The following is a 23,860-nucleotide window of genomic DNA, read 5'->3' as shown; positions in this document are numbered from 1 at the left end:
AGGCAGATGCTTGTTAATGAGTTGAAAACAAAGAAAATGTCTTTAGAAATTAAAACACTATTGAAAAGAAGCTCAAGGGAAAATTTTGATTTATTATTTCTTTTTTTGAAAAGTACAGGCCTGTTAAAAAGGATATAAGTTTTTTTTGGTTTTTTTTTTTTAAGTTTAACGTGCTGGTATATTTAGTTTGGGAATAGCTAGTAACTCCCGTGCCTACTCCAGTCCAGTGGTGGCGGTAATGCACAAGAAATAGTTGCAAACCGCCAATCAAAAAGAAGAAGAAGAAGAAGAAGAAGAAGAGGTGAAGTGGTAGGCGGAGTTTCCTTAACAAATTTAAATTAAACCTTATTGTAAAGTGTTACTGATTTCATGATAGCTAACACTTTAATGCATATAATAGGCCTACATACATACAATTTACAACATCAACACAGCTAAACATGAGTTCCTCCTAATTATCTTCTTGATTCTCACGGTTTTGTTTGGTAAAGTAAATAATAGTTATTTTATAATAATTTCCCTTGTTTGATGTGTTATGCATTCTAATTGTAACAACGTCTTTTCATAGAATGCAAAGGAAATAAAGGATAAAAAAACGCTAGACATTTTTATCTTTAAAATATTAATTGTAATTTGTTTTTTGTATTGTTTATTTTGATGACTGATCCAAACCATCTAGGTCGCGGTGGTGATGACGTCAGTAACCCGCGCCATGCAGAAGTTCCCAAGGTAAACGCACTTTCGAATGTAATATTCTCAATATCATTATCGCAATTTTTACAGTGAAAGACGCGTATTTGGTCTTATATAATTATTTGTTGGTGATTGAGTTTATGGCTCGCTTTCATGCCTTTTGGCTCGCAGTTAGTCTATTCCTACTAGTTTGAGGCGGAAGATAACAGGAAAAAGGAGAGGAGTCACATATGCTAACGTTTTCTGTCGTTGTTTAAATTCCATTTCAGGGAAGATTTACGCCTTGTTTATCTGTTATTTGTGTTACATCAATGTTTTTAAACTAAACTGGATGCTTCTGTGTGTGCAAGTTAAATGTAATTTAGTGTGTAGGCTATTGTCGAGCTGTAAAACAGAGTTCATCTGTCGCAACGAGCTCGAGCTTCTCCACCGATCGACGCGATCATCGGGACGCAAAATACACGAATGATCCGATCCGGATTTTAACAAGGTTTCACTCTTCAGTTCTCATTATTAAATTGTAATTATATTTGTTATTTAACAGCGAAACAAAAACGCTTGGCCGAAACGAAACCGAAACTAGACACATTGGGGCGAAACTAAAAAATAATGTTTTTATAATGTGTTTTTTAATGTTTGGAACAATTTCTACACTGTATTATTTGTCCATAATGCCACACTTGTTCTTTGTTGATGGTGATTTTACGCTCCAGCAGTGGCACAAATAGATTTTTGACTGTCAAATAATGACAGATTCCCCATCAGACATCATGTGCACAAAAGCGCGCCTCCATTTTATATCAACAGTGTACGGCTAGAGAACTGAACTCGTATTAGACGACATTATCAAGTGCTCTCCATAACAGGATTAGTTTAATGTTTTTAAATAATTATGGCGACGCAGACTATAGGCTACAGTCGATGTCCGTGTGCTTGTGTTCCCCGATGCTTTTGTTAACCTGTTAAAAGTTCATAAGTGTACAGGCTATAAGCAAGTTGAGAAATAAATAAATAAAGGTTATAACGTGGATAAACGCAAACACAAAACACGTTGTTTTGTCGGCATTGTCTAATATTTAATAAAAAAAAAAGATATATATATATATATATATCTATAAAGCCGGAGCCAGTCAGATCAAACGTGTGTTATTCTTTGTTATTGAACTTTTAAACATTGAGGACGATCAATATGTACATTTCAGTGGCAGAGACCATATGATTGTGAATCTATTTGAGTTACTCAGGTTTTATCTGCATTTGCACTCATCCTGAGTTGTGTCACCCTTCTCTCTGTAGGTTTTGAAGAGTCTGACAGCACATCTCTGACTGAGACTGACAGTAAAAATGCTTCGCCGTATTCAGGGTGTCTCTGGCTCCAGTTATGCAAGCGTTTCTTTTCCTTCCAGTTATGCAAGCATTGATCTTCCTGACAACTACTGTTGTCAAACTACTGACAACATTTCTCCCAAATTCCAAATAAAAATATTGTCATTAAAGTCCCACTCTGATCATATTTTGAGCTATTTTTAAACATTCTCAGTGGTCTTTAAATGATGATTATGCTGTTTTTAGCCAAAATCACAAAACCTGTGCCGTTTTCTGGGACTTCGCTTCAGCAGAGCGGCAGTAGCTCATTAGCAATTCGCCTCTATCATCGCCGTTGCTGGGTTTCCTAACATTATCGGATTAATTGCACAGTTTAACCATCACAGAGTGAAAGTTTATCTTTTGTTAATATTGTATTGCAGTCTTTGTGAGACCTTGTTTGTCACGTCTGCCAAAAATAATAATAGTTATAGACGACAACAACAACAACAAAAAATGAAACTCCCCACCAGCCTGCTTCTCCAAATCCACTCGTACTTTTGGGGAAGGCATAATCGTCTACCAAAGTAATTTAGCATAGAACATTTTCAATTAACAAAAAAATATAATACTACAAAACGTGCTAATATACTTCAACTAGCCTAAGTGAAAAACAAAATGCTTTTATTATTCTATTTAACAAAATGCATATTTGCAATAAAACATTCCCCTTTTCAAAGCTACACTTATTTTTTTATAAATTGTATACATTGTGTACCTGTTTGGCTTGATATTTTATGTTCATTTCATTTATTTTTGTTCTCCAGTGGGTAATTTGCAGAAGGTGCGATCCTTTTTTTGTAATGTTGCATTAAGAAGACAAAACTAAGGCCAAATGGCCTTTACTATTTATGTTTGTATTCATAGTTTTACATGTTATACATGTTTTACAGTATAAAGTTGACTTAACTGTATTGTTATATAATTGTTGGCACTGGCACTTATAAACACTAAATGGGTAAAGATTGCAATAAATAGGCTTAGTTTTGGAGCCAAATGTTGGAGTTGGAATAAATACCTCTTTTTTTTTTGAGAAATAAAAGCCAAATGCTTGATCATTTTACAGCCACATCATTTTTGTTATGCATTATTGGTTTTGGTTGTTTAAAAACACACTTATTTTTTTATCCGATTACTCGATTAATCGATCAAGTGCTAGATTAATCGATTACAAAAAGAATCGATAGCTGCAGCCCTAATAGCAAACTCCGTATTTTGTTACTTTCGATAATAAGCAAGGTGTAATCTTTCAAATTCTGTCTATTTGATCACAAAATTCAAACAATAAATGCCGTTTTGGCGCTCTTTGATGTGGCGTGACAGATCACTACTCACTCCTCATTTAAAACGGCAGCGCAAGTAAACGCGATTCTCTTCCTCAGTTACAGAATAAACATGAATGGACACCTGAAGGTATGTTAAAAGATACAGTATACTTACTGAAAGGCATCATAACTTGTGTAATCGATCGATCAGTGTTTCAGCAGCGGAAAGACGCCAATAAAACGTCTTAGTTTGTCACATAGCCTAGCCTTATATTTACCTCAGGCAAGTCATTCAGTTCCCACGGCTTGTTGGTTCCTAAATTAACTCTTGCACTAAATAAATGCACTATATTAGGCTACATTAAATAATCAAGAAATCATTAACATGTTAAGTAAAACATATTATATAGGCTATGTTTTAAATATCTGTCATGAAAATGACAGCGTTCTGTGTAAATTATATTTCAATAACAAATTAGAGTAGAAAACATAAGTTAATGAGAAAACTGCCTTATGTGCAGTTTACATGTTTTCATACAATGTGTTGAGTGTTGATTATTATATCTAAAAATAAATAGTATCTGAAATTAGGCTAAAAGTCTATGAAGGTAAAATAGTAGCAAAACTCGAGAGCACGTAAATGTGAATTTGAGAACTTGTACAATAAATATTGGTACTTGTACATGAACATTTACACTCACAGCTCCAATGTGAAAACCTGTAAAATAAAAATCTGAAGTTGAATGTTGAAATTTGCACTCGCAGATAATAGTCACAAACCTGTATTCTGAATCTGAAGCTGCAGACAAGTAGACACACATGTGTAAAATGCCATTCACAGAAATACAACGACAGACACAAACTTGTAATATATAATTTGCGTTTAATCTTACATTCACATTCGCGGTACTTCCTCAACTAGGCACTTGCAGCTTCTCAAATCTGTCACTGCAATTTCAAATTTCACGCCTTGACTTTTGCTACTCTTTTCGCGATATATCAGGTGCAAAACTAACTTGTGCACTTGAAACTCAGAGGCGGTGAGAGAGAAAGGGGGGCGGGAGGAGGGGGGGTCAAAGGAGCCGTTTTATTGGTTGGCACCTAGCCAATGAAATAGGACTTCGATGATGTCACGAAACCCAAATGCACTGAAACGCTAACATGGCTTTGCATTAGACTGATATTAAAAGAAATAAACGATATTATCAAACTCAGTAAACTCAATGCTTACTCAGGAAACACCATACAAATAAAGCATACAGTAAAACAATTGAGCTCTGAATATGGATGCAACGAGTTTAATTGTACGTTTTCCTCCCATAGAAAACCAAGAAAACACTTAATAAGGCTTAATGGACCAACAGTTATAAAAAAAAAAACACATAATTCGTTACATTATTATATATAATATATATATGCAGCAAGTTTATTTACACTGAACACACATTTGCTTTCTTTCGTCATATTCTGTGCTCATCTGCTTTTCTGTAGTATGCATTATTAGCATTGTGTCTACTGAGTTTGATAATATCGTTTATTTCTTTTAATATCAGTCTAATGCATTAAGCCATGTTAGCGTTTCAGTGCATTTGGGTTTCGTGACATCATTGAAGTCCCATTTCATTGGCTAGGTGCCAACCAATAAAACGGCTCCTTTGACCCCCCCTCCTCCCGCCCCCCTTTCTCTCTCACCGCCTCTGAGTTTCAAGTGCAAAAGTTAGTTTTGCACCTGATATATCGCGAAAAGAGTAGCAAAAGTCAAGGCGCGAAATTTGAAATTGCAGTGACAGATTTGAGAAGCTGCAAGTGCCTAGTTGAGGCAGTACTGCAAATGTGAACGTAAGATTAAACGCAGAATATATATTACAAGTTTGTGTCTGTCGTTGTATTTCTGTGAATGGCATTTTACACATGTGTGTCTACTTGTCTGCAGCTTCAGATTCAGAATACAGGTTTGTGACTATTGTATGCCAGTGAAAATTTCAACATTCAACTTCAGATTTTTATTTTACAGGTTTTCACATTGGAGCTGTGAGTGTAAATGTTCATGTACAAGTACCAATATTTATTGTACAAGTTCTCAAATTCACATTTACGTGCTCTCGAGTTTTGCTACTATTTTACCTTCATAAAAGTCTAGGCTCTGTTGTTAACCTTTAAGGTTATAGCAATGTGTGGGCTCCCTATATAGTTACAGCATTAGCAGATCTTTTTTTTTATCCTTGCGAAAAATCTAATTGTAATTGAATTAATTTAAAGACAAAGACAGAATTTGTTCATTAAACCACTGTAAAAAAAAGAAGCAATTTTAGCTTTCTAAACCCCCCACCCCACCCCACCCCACCGAACCGAACCGAGATGTCAAAACCGTGGGGCGTACCGAACCGTCAGTTTTGTGTATCATTACACCACTAATTTATGTAAATATAAATCATGTCTGTAATTAAATAAAAAAATATTGATAAACGCGTCTTTGGGGTATGCAATTAAATAACAAGTACTTTGGGTGTCTTGTTCATTATAGCCTAGTTCAGAAGACATTATCAAGTGCTCTCCATAACAGTATTAGTTTAATATTTTTAAATAATTATGGCGACGCAGACTATAGGCTACGGGGTGCACGATCTTGTGTGCTTGTGTTCCCCGATGCTTTTGTTAACCTGTTAAAAGTTCATATTAATATAAGTGTACAGGCTATAAGCAAGTTGAGAAATGAATAAAGGCTATAACGTGGATAAACGCAAACACAAAACACTTTGTTTTGTCGGCATTGTCTAATATTTAATGAAAAAAAAAAGATGTCTATAAAGCCGCACGGCCAGTCAGATCAAACGTGTGTTATTCTTTGTTATTGAACTTTCGAACATTGAGGACGATCAATAGTATGTACATTTCAGTGGCAGAGACCATGTGATTGTGCATCTATTTAAGTTACTCAGGTTTTATCTGGATTTGCACTCATCCTGAGTTGTGTCACCCTTCTCTCTGTAGGTATTGAAGAGGCTCTCTGCGCATCTATGACTGGATGTGAAGTGCATTGCCTTCAGAGTGACTCTGGCTCCAGTGCCAGTGACGACAGCATGGGGCATCTTCCTCCTGAAATGGCATGTGGTCAGTAAATTACATTATGAATTTTTGAGCCATGTTTTGCTCAGGCAGATCTTTTATTCTTGGCATGATAGAACCACACTGCAATCCTTAGTGAGCCGAGGTTATATAACGTTGTGAACGTTGTGAAAATGTTTATTTTTGCAATTCCTGCAACATTTCTGAGATAAACATATCTAATAAGAGTGTAAACCCTTACGGAAAAAAAAAATAAATAAATATGGGAATATACAGCAAAAAATAATGTGCTATATTACATCATACATTTCCATATATGGGAAACTAGTGCTTATATTTTTCAATATACTGCAATATATGCATTGACCATGTACGGCTGTATATTAATACATATAAAATATCATGTGAATGAAAACAAAAATAGCATTACATGTAATATTCACTAAGTTGTATCCTTTATTGTGTACATATATTGCACATACATGTTCCCTTATAACTGTGAATGTATGTTCACACACATATACAGCTCTGAGACCACTGCAAAATAATCGGTTTCTCCGGTTTCATTATTTATAGATATGTGTTTGCGTAAAATTAACTATTAACAGTAGTTTTATTCTATAGTTTTATTCTATAAACTACTGACAACATTTCTCCCAAATTCCAAATAAAAATATTGTCATGTAGAGCATTTATTTGCAGAAAAGACAACTGGTGCAGTGATGCAGTGTTGTCAGACCTCGAATAACGGAAAGAAAATAAGTTCATATTCACAGATCCGTTTAACCTGACAGTAGAAAAGCGGCTAATGTTTCCCAACCCTGTTCCCAGAGGAATGCCAGAACTGCACATTTAGTGTGTTTGCCTATTCAGACACACCTGATTCAAGTCAGCTTATTAGTAGATACTCACAGACCCGAAATGAATGGGTCAATTAAGAAAGATGTCCAGCGTGTGCTGTTGTTGTGTCTACAGAAACTGGGTTGGGAAACACTGCAATAAAGTGTAAAGCTGATGTTAATTTGGTAGACAATGTACAATCTTTGGTATACCAGGAGCCAGTTTCACAAAGCTATTTTAGACCGGCCTATAGTGTTAGACAAGTCTAAAATTTGCTCATAGACTAGTCTAATGCAAGTTAGACTGTTTCACAAAAATAAAGACCGACTTAATTTAGACCAAAAACATTAGACACCTCTTACCCCCGGGCTAACTTAGGTTTAAGACTCTGTTACCTTGGCAACCAGCAGTAACAATCAGTTACAAACTGCCAAAAGTAAAGGGAAAATGGCTCATAATAAACATTTCTTCTTGTTACTACATTCCCAAGTAAAATGTCCTTGTAACTGTTAGGGCCGCTACATAGTCAACGCGAGCAACGATCGACACGCTCCCTTTCATACGCAAGCGTCACGGGCGATGCGTGAAATGCAATACACCGTGACTGCTCAAACAGGGGGTAGTAGAGTCATAGTGGAGTCATAGCTCTGAACGCTGACATTTAACTGACATTTGGTACAGTTAAAGAGGAAATTGTTGAAAAGATGTTGCTCTCTCTCCCAGAGGAAAAAACTGCAGGTATAGATCATTTGGATGGCAAAATTTTTAAAACTGTTGCTAATATCTTGTGTAAGCCTATTAGTCACATTTTTAATAGATCTGTGTTAAGTGGAGTGTTTCCGGAAATTTGGAAGCAGTCTAAAATTATACCTTTAGTGAAAGATGATAGATTAGGTCTCACCGAATCAAATTGTAGACCAATTAACATTCTCCCTATATTGAGCAAAATATTTGAAAAGTTACTTTTTAATCAAATGATGCAGTATTTTGTATCAAATAATTTGCTCTCCAATTCACAGCATGCTTATAAGCCAGGACACTCCACTAACACTGCATTGGTACAAATGGTAGACCAGTGGCTAACTTTTATGGATGACAAAAAGCTTGTGGGTGCTGTGCTGCTGGATTTTACAGCAGCTTTTGATATTATTGACCATGATATTTTACTGTCTAAGCTTAAGTGCTATGGGTTTTCACATCAGTCTGTGTCCTTGATATGCAGTTATCTCTCTGGTAGAAGTCAGCGGGTATTTTTTAATGGGAGCTTTTCTGATTGTAAACAGTTGTCATGTGGTATTCCTCAGGGCAGCTGTTTGGGTCCATTGCTGTTTTCTGTGTTTGTTAATGACCTGTCACATGCTGTTTCAAGAGCAGATGTTGTACTTTATGCAGATGATGCTACAATGTTTTATGCATCACCTACAATAACTGACATAAGTTGCACCTTGCAGAATGAACTTAATGCCATTACAAATTGGGTGAAACTTAATAAATTAGCTCTTAATATATCTAAAACTAAATGTATAGTCTTTGGTACTAAACGTATGCTTGGCAAGCCTTGCAACTTAAATCTAATTATTGATACATCTGGGGTAGAACAGGTGAGTCAGACTAAACTCTTGGGTGTGAAGCTGGATAGTCAGCTCTCTTGGGCTGATCAGATTGACCACATTGTGTCTAAAATGGCCAAAGGCATTGCTTTTTCCCGGAGATGTTCAGTATATTGTCCACCATTAGTTATGAAAACAGTTGTCCAGTCTTTAGTTCTGTCACATTTGGGGTACTGCCCAGTAATTTGGTCCAGTGCTGCAAAGGGACATCTGAAAAAATTACAAATCGTTCAGAACAGAGCCGCAAGAGTAGCCCTTGGTTGCTCTTTTCGCTCAAGTGTGGATAAAATGCATACCTGTTTGGGCTGGCTAAAGGTGGAGGATAAACTTAATATAAGTCTTCTCTGTTATATGCACAATGCTCTATTTAAAAACAATCCAAAATCTTTTGTAGACAAATTGGTTTTTAGTGGGTATTGTCACGGACATGTTACGCGTCAGGTGAGCTCAGGTGTGTTAGTGGTTCCATCTGCAAGGTCCAATTGTATGACAAGAACAGTTTTAGTTAGATCGTCATCTGCTTGGAATAAATTGGACTTAAGAACAAGGCATATATCCAACATATGTAATTTCAAGAAGATTCTAAAACAGATGACAATTAATAGTATTACACCAGTTAATTTGTGACGGTTATAGGTATTGACATTTCTAAATGTTGTATGTGCGTGAATGTGTATATGTGGATAAATGTATATGTGTGATTATGTTATATGTATGTTATATTTGTGTATTTTAACTGTACACACGTTTTAGCACTTTTATGGGCCCCAGGAAGACTAGCAACCACATTGTGGAAGCTAATGGGGATCCAAATAAATAAACAAATAAACAAATAAACGCCCGTCTATTTCGCTTCAAACGCTCGCTTTATACGCGCGTCCTATTCGCCTTGGACGCGCAAATGGATTCAAAATGTTCAAGTGTCGAACTAGACGCGAATTTGACGCTCTATTCGTGTTTGGTGTGAACGTTGCATAATAACAGGCTGCGATGTCAAGATAGCAATGCTGGAATGTATGTGTGTGTCAGAGAGAGAGATGGCACGGGCGCGATCGAACAGTGGAAACATAAAAACATACGCCGTCATTTATACTCCTCCAACAAACACATATTTTCCGCTGGGGTAAACTGCACTGAGCGGTTGAATGCGCTTACTCGAACCGCCATGTTTTTTGTTTTGAAAAGTGTCTTATTTTACCCAGAATGCATTGCAGTGTAGTCCTACTTAAGATAGTCAGAGTCTTCAGTGCTTTGTGCAACGCTCTGATTTAGATGTCTATCTGAAGTCTGACTATCTACTATATCTAAGCCATAGTCAAAGTCTATCTTTGTGAAACCGGCCCCAGAAATTGGACCGTATGAAGAGTTCTTATGACCACCTTTCAGTCTGCAATATATTACATAATTATATGTGACTGTGTTACAGAGTATGATCGGATACTTCTGTTAGTAACTTGTATTTACTACACTCAAACTACCTTAAACTTACCTTCTCATCTATCCAATCATGTTCTAATACTTGTAGTATAAAAGATCGGTACTTACTCATGTCTGAGTTCACAGATGCTGACGACAACATTATCCTACAACTTCACCGCCGCCGCTTCCCCTCCAGCTTCTCCACTGCCCCCAGGAGGGTCGCTGTCCATTCCTCCCAGGGGGTCGTCATCAGGCAGGAAATGCAGAGTCCGGACCCTCTGGATGCGCTCTACGGACGGGGCCTACACCAAAGTACTTTATATCATAATATCTCTTGCTGGGATGTTAATAAGTGTATACTTGTTACGGTATTTTGCCTCCCGAGTCTGTAGAACTGCACATTTAGCATGTTTGCCTATTCAGACACACCTGATTCAAGTCAGCTTATTAGTAGATACTCACAGACCCGAAATCAATGGGGCAATTAAGAAAGAAGTCCAGCGTGCATCTGTCGCAACGAGCTCGAGCTTCTCCACCGATCGACGAGATCATCGGGACGCAAAATACACAAACGATCCGATCCAGATTTTAACAAGGTTGCACTCTTCGGTTCTCATTATTAAATTGTAATTATATTTGTTATTTAACAGCGAAACAACAATGCTTGGGCGAAACGAAACTGAAACTAGACACACTGAGGCGAAACTAAAAAATAATGTTTTTATAATGTGTTTTTAAATGTTTGGAACAATTTCTACACTGTATTATTTGTCCATAATGCCACACTTGTTCTTTGTTGATGGTGATTTTACGCTCCAGCAGTGGCACAAATAGACACTGAGTGTCAAATAATGGGTGGACAGATTCCCCATCAGACATCATGTGCACAAAAGCGCGCCTCCATTTTATATCAACAGTGTACGGCTAGAGAACTGAACTCGTATTAGACGACATTATCAAGTGCTTGCCATAACAGGATTAGTTTAATGTTTTTAAATAATTATGGCGACATATTAATATAAATGCATAGGCTATAAGCAAGCTGAGAAATACATAAAGGCTATAACGTAAACACAAACACATTGTTTTGTCGGCATTGTCTAATATTTAATAAAAAAAAAAAAGATGTCTATAAAGCCGCACGGCCAGTCAGATCAAACGTGTGTTATTCTTTGTTATTGAACTTTTAAACATTGAGGACGATCAATAATATGTACATTTCAGTGGCAGAGACCATGTGATTGTGCATCTATTTGAGTTACTCAGGTTTTATCTGGATTTGCACTCATCCTGAGTTGTGTCACCCTTCTCTCTGTAGGTATTGAAGAGGCTCTCTGCGCATCTCTGACTGGATGTGAAGTGCATTGCCTTCAGAGTGACTCTGGCTCCAGTGCCAGTGACGACAGCATGGGGCATCTTCCTCCTGAAATGGCATGTGGTCAGTAAATTACATTATGAATTTTTGAGCCATGTTTTGCTCAGGCAGATCTTTTATTCTTGGCATGATAGAACCACACTGCAATCCTTAGTGAGCCGAGGTTATATAACGTTGTGAACGTTGTGAAAATGTTTATTTTTGCAATTCCTGCAACATTTCTGAGATAAAAATATCTAACAAGAGTGTAAACCCTTACGGAAAAAAAATAATAATATGGGAATATACAGCAAAATATAATGTGCTATATTACATCATACATTTCCATATATGGGAAACTAGTGCTTATATTTTTCAATATACTGCAATATATGCATTGACCATGTATGGCTGTATATTAATACATATAAAATATCATGTGAATGAAAACAAAAATAGCATTACATGTAATATTCACTAAGTTGTATCCTTTATTGTGTACATATATTGCACATACATGTTCCCTTATAACTGTGAATGTATGTTCACACACATATACAGCTCTGAGACCACTGCAAAATAATCGGTTTCTCTGGTTTCACTATTTATAGATAAGTGTTTGGGTAAAATTAACTATTAACAGTAGTTTTATTCTATAGTTTTATTCTATAAACTACTGACAACATTTCTCCCAAATTCCAAATAAAAATATTGTCATTTAGAGCATTTATTTGCAGAAAAGACAACTGGTGCAGTGATGCAGTGTTGTCAGACCTCGAATAACGGAAAGAAAATAAGTTCATATTCACAGATCCGTTTAACCTGACAGTAGAAAAGCGGCTAATGTTCCCCAACCCTGTTCCCAGAGGAATGCCAGAACTGCACATTTAGTGTGTTTGCCTATTCAGACACACCTGATTCAAGTCAGCTTATTAGTAGATACTCACAGACCCGAAATGAATGGGTCAATTAAGAAAGATGTCCAGCGTGTGCTGTTGTTGTGTCTACAGAAACTGGGTTGGGAAACACTGCAATAAAGTGTACAGCTGATGTTAATTTGGTAGACAATGTACAATCTTTGGTATACCAGGAGCCAGTTTCACAAAGCTATTTTAGACCGGCCTATAGTGTTAGACAAGTCTAAAATTTGCTCATAGACTAGTCTAATGCAAGTTAGACTGTTTCACAAAAATAAAGACTGACTTAATTTAGACCAAAAACATTAGACACCTCTTACCCCCGGGCTAACTTAGGTTTAAGACTCTGTTACCTTGGCAACCAGCAGTAACAATCAGTTACAAACTGCCAAAAGTAAAGGGAAAATGGCTCATAATAAACATTTCTTCTTGTTACTACATTCCCAAGTAAAATGTCCTTGTAACTGTTAGGGCCGCTACATAGTCAACGCGAGCAACGATCGACACGCTCCCTTTCATACGCAAGCGTCACGGGCGATGCGTGAAATGCAATACACCGTGACTGCTCAAACAGGGGGTAGTAGAGTCATAGTGGAGTCATAGCTCTGAATGGCCTTCTATTTCGCTTCAAACACTCGCTTTATACGCGCGTCCTATTCGCCTTGGACGCGCAAATGGATTCAAAATGTTCAAGTGTCGAACTAGACGCGAATTTGACGCTCTATTCGTGTTTGGTGTGAACGTTGCATAATAACAGGCTGCGATGTCAAGATAGCAATGCTGGAATGTATGTGTGTGTCAGAGAGAGAGATGGCACGGGCGCGATCGAACAGTGGAAACATAAAAACATACGCCGTCATTTATACTCCTCCAACAAACACATATTTTCCGCTGGGGTAAACTGCACTGAGCGGTTGAATGCGCTTACTCGAACCGCCATGTTTTTTGTTTTGAAAAGTGTCTTATTTTACCCAGAATGCATTGCAGTGTAGTCCTACTTAAGATAGTCAGAGTCTTCAGTGCTTTGTGCAACGCTCTGATTTAGATGTCTATCTGAAGTCTGACTATCTACTATATCTAAGCCATAGTCAAAGTCTATCTTTGTGAAACCGGCCCCAGAAATTGGACCGTATGAAGAGTTCTTATGACCACCTTTCAGTCTGCAATATATTACATAATTATATGTGACTGTGTTACAGAGTATGATCGGATACTTCTGTTAGTAACTTGTATTTACTACACTCAAACTACCTTAAACTTACCTTCTCATCTATCCAATCATGTTCTAATACTTGTAGTATAAAAGATCGGTACTTACTCATGTCTGAGTTCACAGATGCTGACGACAACATTATCCTACAACTTCACCGCCGCCGCTTCCCCTCCAGCTTCTCCACTGCCCCCAGGAGGGTCGCTGTCCATTCCTCCCAGGGGGTCGTCATCAGGCAGGAAATGCAGAGTCCGGACCCTCTGGATGCGCTCTACGGACGGGGCCTACACCAAAGTACTTTATATCATAATATCTCTTGCTGGGATGTTAATAAGTGTATACTTGTTACGGTATTTTGCCTCCCGAGTCTGTAGAACTGCACATTTAGCATGTTTGCCTATTCAGACACACCTGATTCAAGTCAGCTTATTAGTAGATACTCACAGACCCGAAATCAATGGGGCAATTACGAAAGGAGTCCAGCGTGTGCTGTTGTTGTGTCTCCAGAAACTGGGCTGGGAAACTCTGCAATAAAGTGTAAAGCTGATGTTAATTCTGATCTGATATTATTTTTGTGTTACATTTTTATAATTTAATTTATATAATTTATATTAATTTCTTAAATGTTATATTTATATTATTTTCAGATTTGATGTCCGACACAACAACTCTTCAACAAATTGGTGGAGACGGAGGGGATCGATTCTCATTTACTGGTGTGGACAACGGTGCCAGTTTAGAGAAGATCGGAGTCTGGGTGGGAGAATCGCAGGTGAAGGCTGTCAAGGTCTGGCTTTCAGATGGGAGACATAAACAATTTGGTGGACAAGGTCCACACTTTAATGCACGAGGACCGTATCAAGAGTTCAAGTTCACACCTGGTGAGTGTTTCACCTCACTTTCCCTGTGGGCGAACAGAGAAGGATCACGTCTTGGAGCCATCAAATTCAAGACCAGTCTGGGGAGAGAGTTTTTTGCAAAGATGACAAGCCAGAGTTTAAAAACAGAATATTCCATGGATGTCGGCTCTGGATATTGTTTGGGAGTTGTAGGAAGATCTGGTTGGGAAATTGACAAGATGGGATTCATGTTTCTCAAAGCAGTTGAATCAGCAGTTCTCACCGATGTCCAGTATCCCACTCTCCACCAACTGATACCAAAGGTGACATTAGAAGAAATCAAATCCCTCACTTTCAGGAACAGCTCATCTGCCACACAAAAACAAAAAGTTGAAAGCTCAAAGAAAGTGATCAAAACATCTTCATGGTCAATGAGTAAGAACCTTACATCAACATTTAGTGTGAAAGTGAAGGCTGGGATTCCAGAGATTGCTGAAGCTTCTTCAGGATACAGTTTAAGTGCTGGAAATGAAAGCACTTATGGTCAGGAGAACACAGATGAGAGAACCGAAACTCTGACTACTGATGTAGAGGTCCCACCAGGGAAGAAGCTTGATGTTTCAGTCACCATTGGCAGAGACACTTTTGACCTGCCTTACACTGGCACAGTGAAGATGACCTGCGTGAACGGCAGTGTGTTTGAGTATAGAACCAAGGGCAGATACAAAGGCGTCACTTACACTGATATCAAAGTGGATACCAAGGAATCTCCTCTTGCAATGTCAAGTAGGGCTGCACGTTTATCATCAATATCGCGTTTGTTACACACGATTGTCACATCGCAGGATGTGGGATGTCAAGAATTGGAAGCTGATCCGTGATTCATGATCCGTACGGGCCAGCTGCTCCCCAGCCCTTAACGTGATTCGCGGATTAATTGCAAAGGTTAACCATCATAGAGTGAAAGTTTATCAATCGCATGTGTTTTTAAGTACTGTCAGTTTAAACATCAAGCAGAACACTGGAACTTGCGTATGTTTTCTGTGTGCGCACAGAGCCAGGCAGACACACAGTTCAGTGCTCTTTCTCTTATTTCTGAGCTTGAACGGACATGAGAATTTCAGAATTAAGTCAGAATGCCCATCTCGGTGAATATCCTTAAACACAGTCGGTTATGCAGGGGTTTTCCTGCATTGAATTTTTTTTTTTGCGGGCCGCCAAAGCATATTTTTGTCCGGCCAAAAGCCTTAATTGATCGGTGAATAGAATGACTGCTGGCTTTTTTTTTTTTTTTTTTACGTGAAGAAAATAAAGCACTGTTCATTTCATTTATATCTTTGTTCTATTGTATTTATGTAGTTTGTTCATTTGTAATAATTTGTAAATAGTAATAATTTGTTTATTACTTTCTATGCAGATTTACATTTAGTCATTTAGCAGATGCTTTTGTTCAAAGCGACTTACATTAAGCGAGTCATCGTGAAGAAGCAAAACCAACACAAGAAGTGCTCAAAATACAAAGTTCAGGCATAGCTCAGAGTAGCATAAGCCTGATAAGGGAGGATTTTTTTCCGGTTAAGTGCTCACGGAAGAGATGGGATTTCAGCTGTCTTTTGAATGTTGTCAGGGATTCTGCATTCCGGATGAGGGAGGGGAGAGCGTTCCACCAGCATGGAACTGTGAATGAGAATGTTCTGGAAAGTGATTTTGTGGCTCTCTGTGATGGAACCACGAGACGTCGCTCGTTGACCGATCGTAGGCTTCTGGTAGGGATGCATCCGCTGCCTCTCCACGAACTAAGCGTTTGTTCTCCTTTGACGGAACTCACACTCATGGGAACTCACACTCATGGGAACTCACACTCTTCTCTCACGCGGTGCCACAGCTCGCACAACACTACAGCCCTGCTTAATAAGTGACGACGGAGGACAGTATTAAACATTCAAACGTAGCCTGGTTACACTTAAGGTCTGTGATATTTATTTTCGAATATCACTCCAAGATTTCTGACCGACCTTGATGAGGTGATTGATGATGAATCTAGCTGGATAGTGAAGTCGTGCTGTAGAGACGGATTGGCAGGGAGGACGAGAAGCTCAGTCTTTGCCAGGTTGAGCTGCAGGTGATTTTCCTTCATCCATGTCGAGATGTCCGCCAGACATCTTTACAACAGTTTTACCCCATTATAAAATCACCCAAGTCATTCTACTGTAGAATGATTAATTCTTTCCAAATAGTACCATTCAAGTCATCTGGTGAAATTGTTTTCATAGCGCAATATATATATCGCAGAAAAATAAAATATCGCAATGTCATTTTTTCCCATTATCATGCAGCTCTAATGTCAACAGCAACACAGATTGCACATGTAATGCACAAGTTCTTTGAATACTTCTAATTGTGTCAATCATGAATCAGTTGCTTTACATTCAGGCCTCATTGTATTTTTTGGGCTGGTGTTTGGGTGTTATGGGGAAATTCACTGTATATATATTGTTGTATAATATCAAGAAAATGCAATTACCTGCCTCCTTGTTTATTATAGATGCCTTTATTGTTATACATATTTAGCCAATGTATTGGATATAATGCATTGCATTCAATGTTGTTATTTATTTTGTTTGTAAAAGATGGCCTATATTGTTTTGGCATAGATGTAGTAATTGGTTATGTGACTGTGCCAACCCATGTTAAGAGGAGCAGAAAAGTGCGATTATGTGTGTGCGCTAGACTCCTAAAACTGTAAATGAACTCAGCCATCTTAGTTGAGTTTACTGTAGTTCAAGGACATGAAGAAGTGGACTGCTTGCACCTGACTAGAGAAGAATCTGGGAAACTTTGGAGGAGTGACAACCCAACGTCTGTTGAAAACAACAGGAGTATAAAAGACTGATGAACTGTTTGCCTAGGGGGATACTGATGCGCCAGTGCCCCCGACGCCTAGAAGCCCAGAGCTGAGGACAAGAAACCCCAAGCAGAAGAGAAGAAGCCCAGAGCTTACTACACCTTTGATTCAAGACGTGATTATTGTATTTTATACTTAAACGATGTAGTTTTATTTGCCTTTATATTATTGTTTATTATAAAAGAAAAGTAACTAATTTAAATAAATTTAATTGATTATAAAATCTGCCTACTGAGACTTAGATTAATGTTTACTTTTAATGAGAACATACCACAGGGGAGTCTTCTGACCAAATTGTAAGTACCTTTTGAACGCTTACGGTTTAGGTCAGATTTGACTTTCTTTACCTTACCTGAGAATAATAAATAAATAGGTAAAAGGTGTTAAGAGTAAAGTACACACCGTAAAACATGGCGCCCAACGTTTTAGGGGCATTGATCCATCGACCCCTGGCCACGGTCGATCGAGCAATGCTTGCCCATTCGCTTCCGCACTCGTCGCTTGAGTATCGGAGTACGAACTTTGAAAGCTAGTAAATTACCAACTAAAAGGCAACCTGTAAGACCCCAAAAATTTTAATAATCTAGAAAAGATTATTTAAAGGAACAACCCAGAAAGGGTTAAAATAAAAGACGTTTAAGAGAAATTTCTGGAAAAGATAGTATTTAAAAATACAGACCCAGAAAGGGAGAATATTACTGTTATAATAAAGCCCAGAAAGGGCAAAGATTAATATAAAAATAAAATTCCGTGAGAGTGGAAAATATATAAAAAAAAAAAATTCCGTGAGAGTGGAAAAATGAATGCTATAATGCATACCCAGAAAGGGCAAAAGATTGATGTAATAATAACCCAGAAGGGTTAAAACAAAAGTCGACTAAGAGAAATTTAGCCAGAAAGTAATAATCTAGAAAAGATTATTTAAAGGAAAATCCCGGAAAGGGTTGAACAGAGATTATTTATAGATAGCCCAGAAAGGGTTGAACGCGCGTAGAACAAATAACTTTATGAGCGAGAGAGCCGTAAAGATTGAGAAAGCCGTGAAAAAGGAGAGACAGAGAGTCTCAAAAGGCTAGCCTCAGAGAGTAAGAGGCAGAGACTGGCTAAAAGATAAGACCTGTTAGTGGAGGACGCTTCGCTTATGACAGGGCAAGCAGTAAAATCCAGCAATGTAGATATCTAACATGAGATTCTCATGTATTAAAATGAAAAATAGCCTTCCAGGCAGACACAACGGTTCAGAAAATGGAACGAGGCTTCTCTATAGAGATAGACCAAAATGGTTAAACCTTAAAGACTGAGGTAGGTCTAATATGAAGTGAAAAAATATGTACATGTAATAACATTACAGAATAAGACTTCTAGAAGGAATAATCGTTAATAATGAATGACTGTTAATAAACAGCTAAGAAATGTTTTTCTAAATATTACGAATGATAGAGTGCTAAAAAGAATTTAAGCCACCAGACCTGGATAGCTATATCAAATTGATATTAATATCTTTAAACAAAAAGAAGAAATGCACCTAACATTGTCCGAAGACAGTTTTATGAAGTGGAAATATGCAAGCTAAAAGTAGGACTTATAATCAGTAACAATATGTGCTGAGAAAAATGGGATGTTATCTGGCATATTAAAATAAAAATAAAAAGTGTAATGAAAGAATAATTATTGGTCCTGGAACAGCCAGGATGATTTTATTGTAAAATAGGTGTACCGGTTAAAGAGACAGAGTCTGTGAGCATAGCTCAGACTCGAAAAGCCAACAGTGGTGCGTGCCAGATCGTCTCCCACACTGTATTACAGAGAAGAGCTCGTACTTCAGAACGCTAGAGGCTGAAAGACCTGTAAAACGATAGTTAGGAAAACTTAAGGGAGGCAAAATAAAAAATAAAAGACAAAATAAAAGTCAGGTAAACTTTATTTTAATATAAAGTTAAATAATAGTTTATGATGGAGTAAAAATGGTAATTGAAGGGATATAATTGCAAATAACAGACAATGAAGAAAATGGGAGATAAACTATTAACAATAAACTTAAGGAACAATGCAAAGAGTAACAACTTTAGAAATGGGAAAAGATGTCCCGCAAGGACTCTCTCGGCCGTCCATGCCATATGAGAGTTTTACAACAGAGTCAGGGTGAGTTAAAGTCCAATACCTCTGATACACAACACAGAAAGTGAAAGCAGGTAATCAAATAATATTGTGTTAAATGTAACAAATATATACTTTTAATATTGAATGATTAGTCAGAGGTTATTGTAGTAAAAACAGAGGACTAAATACACATATTCTGATAGAAAGAAATAAAGTAGGATGCTATTAAGAGGAAAACGATAAAAATGGAAAAAAATTAATCTTGTGCCTACAGAAATTTTACTTACAGAGATATAAAGTTAGCCAGTTTAAAATGGGAACCCATTTACTGAGGGTTTAAGTAGAAAAGTGACTAAAACTTTAGAAGTAATAGTGTCATTAAAAACAAAAATTAGTTTCTGATGCGAGACTTAGGTACCGTAAGAAGTCAGTAAGAACTCCAAAAGACAAGAGAGCGTTAATATTGGTAAAGAGAAGCTTCAAAGTCCAGAAGAAGAGATGGAAAAAGACACTGGGACTTTGAATATGCTAGTCTGACTTCTAACCCAAAATTCAATGAAGAATAGTTTATAAGCTGAAATATTAGACTTAAATCATGTCAGATCATACTGCAAACATAAGTCAACAGGTAGGAATTAAAAATTGCATTACCATATAGTGCCTATGCTGACAGGAGGTTAAAGCATTAGAAAATGCATATACTGTAGGTGAGCTGAGATTTTGCTACAAGACAAACGTGTATAAAGACAAACATAATGACAGTTTACTGAGAGAAAAATAGGTCACAAAAATAAAAAGATAGTAATACCTAAATAATATGAATAATACGAAGTAATAAAATATGTAAATTAAATAAGTGGGCAAACAAACAAACATAAATAGAATATTTCATATTTTATAGGCTACTTTAGTCTTGAACAAAATTTTAAATAATGTCTACAGCAGAGAAAATGATAAATAATTCAGTAACTTAGAACAGGGCTTGGTACGCTGATAAATGTTAAAAAATGGAGACGTGACCGAGACTGAACTATAACAGGTTTTATACAGGAAAACTTTGCTACTCTAAGGTAAGAGAATATAATTTAATAATAATTTAAAATTATGGAATTAAGGGCTAGCAGCAAGAAATTGTTAATTCATTTATTAAAATGACAAGATAAGGCAAAGCAAGTTTATTTATATAGCACATTTCTTACGTAATGGTAATTCAAAGTGCTTTACATGAAGAAAATAAAATAAAGGAAATAAGAATGAATATTACAGTTTAGAAAAAAAATTAAATTAAATAAAATACTGTACAAACAGTCAGACGAACAGATGAGCAAGAAGGATGAGCTATAATTAGTAAAAAGTGAATTATAACTATACATGAAGTATGTATTTTTATACAGAAATTTATACAAAAACTTATATTGTAAACTTCTTAGACTAGGAGAGCTGTTAAAAATAGTAAATTTAAAGAGTATTATTAAATGGAATGTTTAAGTTAGCGACAAGATACAATGTTTTGGACTGGAGGAAAAAGTCTGATAGATGTTTTATTAACATCTGAGAAACTAAGAATAACAGATTGAAAATCGATCTAATAAATACGTTTAGATAAGAGAGGTCTATACCAATTGAAGAAGTTGTGAAAGAAGGAAAAGCTGTTTTTAGGTATATATATATATATATATATATATATATATATATATATATATATATATATATATATATATATATATATATTATAATATTATACTAATGGCAGAAGGTTTTAAAGGAGTGAAATGCCTATCATTCCAGCCGCTCAAGATAGCTAAGGAAACACCCTGGACAGTGAAATTTAGATTCAATAATTTAATTGAGGATTCAATAAAGCAAAAGCTGTTTAAAAGCTGTAGAAGTTGTGTCAAAATTGCCTAGGAAATCAAGTTTGAGGATTTAATAAGTATATATACAAAAGATTATTAATGTTTAACGAGTTTGAGTTTAAGAGTTTTAGATTTTGGAATCTGAAGTGGTTTGTTTATACGCATAAAATAGATAGCTTAATGAGTTACATTAAACCATGTTATTGCTAGCAAATGATGAAGTATATGTACATATTAGATAAAATATTGATTAAACTAAACAGGAATAAGCTGAAATGTTAGTGCAATTAAAGCAGCCATGTGAAAGACGTCGAGTTCTATAGAGAACAACAAAAAATGTGTTGTAGTTTGTGTGAATGTGTGAATATAAAACCAGCTTTACCCAAGTATTAATAATAATACATTTATTTTATATAGCACCTTTAAAAGTTGCTTTCTCAAAGTGCTTTACAGGCAAACACAAGAGTGAAAACTACACATTTTAAATACAAATATAAACAAATAAAATGGAAAATCAAGTAAATCTTAAAATAAAATGTTTTAAGAAGAGATTTAAGTCACTAAAGTGTTGCTTCACTGTTGCTGTATTGTCAGTAACCTTACTCTAAGTATCTAGTGCAATTATAACTAGACTAATGAGATAAAAACATTAGGAAATTTGAATATTGATGCTGATACAATATGATATCAATTAATAAAATAAAATAAAAATAAAAACATACCTTGCTTCTGAGAAAAAGTTTAGCAGTTCTGTGCAAAAGATATTCCAAGTTGGAATTTTTGACCGAGGTCAAAAGATAATCTTCATTTGACAAACAACTACAGTTAGAGAGCCTCAAAACATTGCAGTGAGGAAGAAAAATAAAATAAAAGCAAAACATTATAATAAAAGGATGATTGATATCTTATGCTGTAACAACTATTAATAGCCAGATAAAAAGTCATAAAAAAGGAAAGAGGTTTCTTAAAAAAGTACAATTGTTTGTAAAACTATATGCACTGAAGACAGAAGATTTCAGTTTGGAGTCAGAAAGAGAAGCATGTTAGGGGGAGTGATTTTACTCCTGGTACAGCCTAGCACGCAGAGCTCACGGGAGTATAGCTCAAGGTCGCTCAACAGAAGTTTTGCCAGACAAACCCAGCAATACATGGAGAAACAGGGTTTGATTTAAACTGTTTTGAAAAACGGGAAAATAAACCACCAGGTAAACAAACTGATTTAGCTCTAAAGCTTTAAAAAATGTTGGGGGGACTTAACCTCTTATATAGACTAAGCCCTTGTCTGGTTGGACTATAAGGTTCAGACAATTTTAAAGAAAACACAGTGATATGATATTAATACAGCTGATAAGCTAGCCTGAACTTAGCTAGACTTAAAGAAAAGTAGAGAAACGGAAACAGAATGTATAATATATAATAGATATTGGACCAAATTTAACACCTTAGTGAGAATTTAATCTTTGAAGTTTTGACTGATAACAAGATACATATTCCTACATGGAGACATTATAATATTACTATTGTTTATGTTAAAGATATAATACTATTGCATATGTTAAAGATATGCAACAATCATAATGGAGTAATTTAAAAATCAAATATAGATGTTAAATATAGTGAACAAGAAATAAGATGTTAAAATAATTAAGTGGGTTACATATTATAGTAGTTCATGGATTTTTAAGAAGTCCTAGCGACTGGCTTTGCATGAGTGCACTCTCAATACTGGGTCGCACAAGGAAAGGAATTTGTTGTTAACCCCAATGCCAAACAGATATGTGGATGATCCACTGTGATGACCCCTATAACGGGAGAAGCCGGAAGAAACATAGAGAGAGAAAAAGTGGATGGAGCGTCGGAATTTTTTTAGGAAAAATAATAATAATAATGTTAAAATAATAATGTACATAACAAAAGTAAATGTATAATTTACTACAGTGGAAGAGATAGTGACTGCTTTAGACTGACCACATAGCTTTTTGGATATTTAGAACAAAGACAAGGTTTGAATATTGATTAACTGAAATGAGTTCTAATATAAATATTAATATATGCAGCAGAGTGATCAAAATGCAAGAACAGCTGTTAATAGCCTACTAATAAAAGTTGCAGGCAAAACGTGATAAATGAAATTAATATTTTTCATTTTACAGCTATTTAACAAACTGAAAATCAAAAGTACTGCATACAAAGTGACTGTAAGAAATGTCTGAATAAGCTTACTGTACATGGAGATTAGCCATTTACAGATGTAAAATTAATAATAAAAGTGAGGATAGTTGACTAAGAAACTTGGAGTTATTAGAACATTTCCTCTGATTTAAAAGGAATTTGATCCTTGCTATAAAAAACAAGGCGACAAATGAAATTTAACAATAAAAGTATGATTAAGATAAAAAAAAAAAGCTTCTTCAGTTAGAG

The 23,860-nt window shown here is 36.2% G+C and overlaps 1 protein-coding gene and 1 long non-coding RNA gene across 5 annotated transcripts; one reads left to right on the top strand and one right to left on the bottom strand.

Annotated features, from left to right (window-relative positions):
• Positions 1 to 677: 677 nt before the first annotated feature.
• LOC308686999 (aerolysin-like protein) lies at positions 678 to 17,096 on the top strand. 4 transcript variants are annotated; one of them, XM_081359179.1, is made up of 7 exons: positions 688 to 729; positions 1,990 to 2,031; positions 6,315 to 6,434; positions 10,403 to 10,570; positions 11,577 to 11,696; positions 13,866 to 14,033; positions 14,387 to 17,090. In XM_081359179.1, the coding sequence occupies exons 3-7, from the start codon at positions 6,341 to 6,343 to the stop codon at positions 15,457 to 15,459; spliced, it is 1,623 nt and encodes a 540-aa protein (XP_081215305.1). In that variant the 5' UTR covers positions 688 to 729; positions 1,990 to 2,031; positions 6,315 to 6,340; the 3' UTR covers positions 15,460 to 17,090. The 4 variants fall into 4 exon arrangements, with proteins under 4 accessions (XP_081215304.1, XP_081215305.1, XP_081215303.1 ...); XM_081359177.1 differs by having other exon boundaries at positions 715 to 729; positions 1,990 to 2,071; XM_081359176.1 differs by having other exon boundaries at positions 715 to 729; positions 1,990 to 2,098.
• On the bottom strand, positions 10,385 to 22,510 carry LOC308687027. The gene is made up of 4 exons (XR_014029678.1): positions 22,162 to 22,510; positions 14,184 to 14,264; positions 13,848 to 14,023; positions 10,385 to 11,681 (listed from the first exon to the last, which is right to left on the bottom strand). It is a non-coding gene; the product is annotated as an uncharacterized lncRNA (long non-coding RNA).
• Between the last annotated feature and the right edge of the window lie 1,350 nt (positions 22,511 to 23,860).

This window comes from Scardinius erythrophthalmus (genome assembly GCF_964197995.2).
Source record: "Scardinius erythrophthalmus genome assembly, chromosome: 2".
Classification (NCBI taxonomy): Eukaryota; Metazoa; Chordata; class Actinopteri; order Cypriniformes; family Leuciscidae; genus Scardinius; species Scardinius erythrophthalmus.
This window is presented reverse-complemented; position numbering and strand designations above follow the sequence as displayed.

Excerpts from the sequence above, each read along its gene's own strand:
- LOC308686999 (XM_081359176.1), top strand. The coding sequence starts at position 2,038 with ATGCTTCGCCGTATTCAGGGTGTCTCTGGCTCCAGTTATGCAAGCGTT. Across the intron at positions 10,571-11,576 it reads CGGACGGGGCCTACACCAAA|GTATTGAAGAGGCTCTCTGC; the intron begins GTACTTTATATC and ends TTCTCTCTGTAG. Across the intron at positions 11,697-13,865 it reads TCCTCCTGAAATGGCATGTG|ATGCTGACGACAACATTATC; the intron begins GTCAGTAAATTA and ends CTGAGTTCACAG.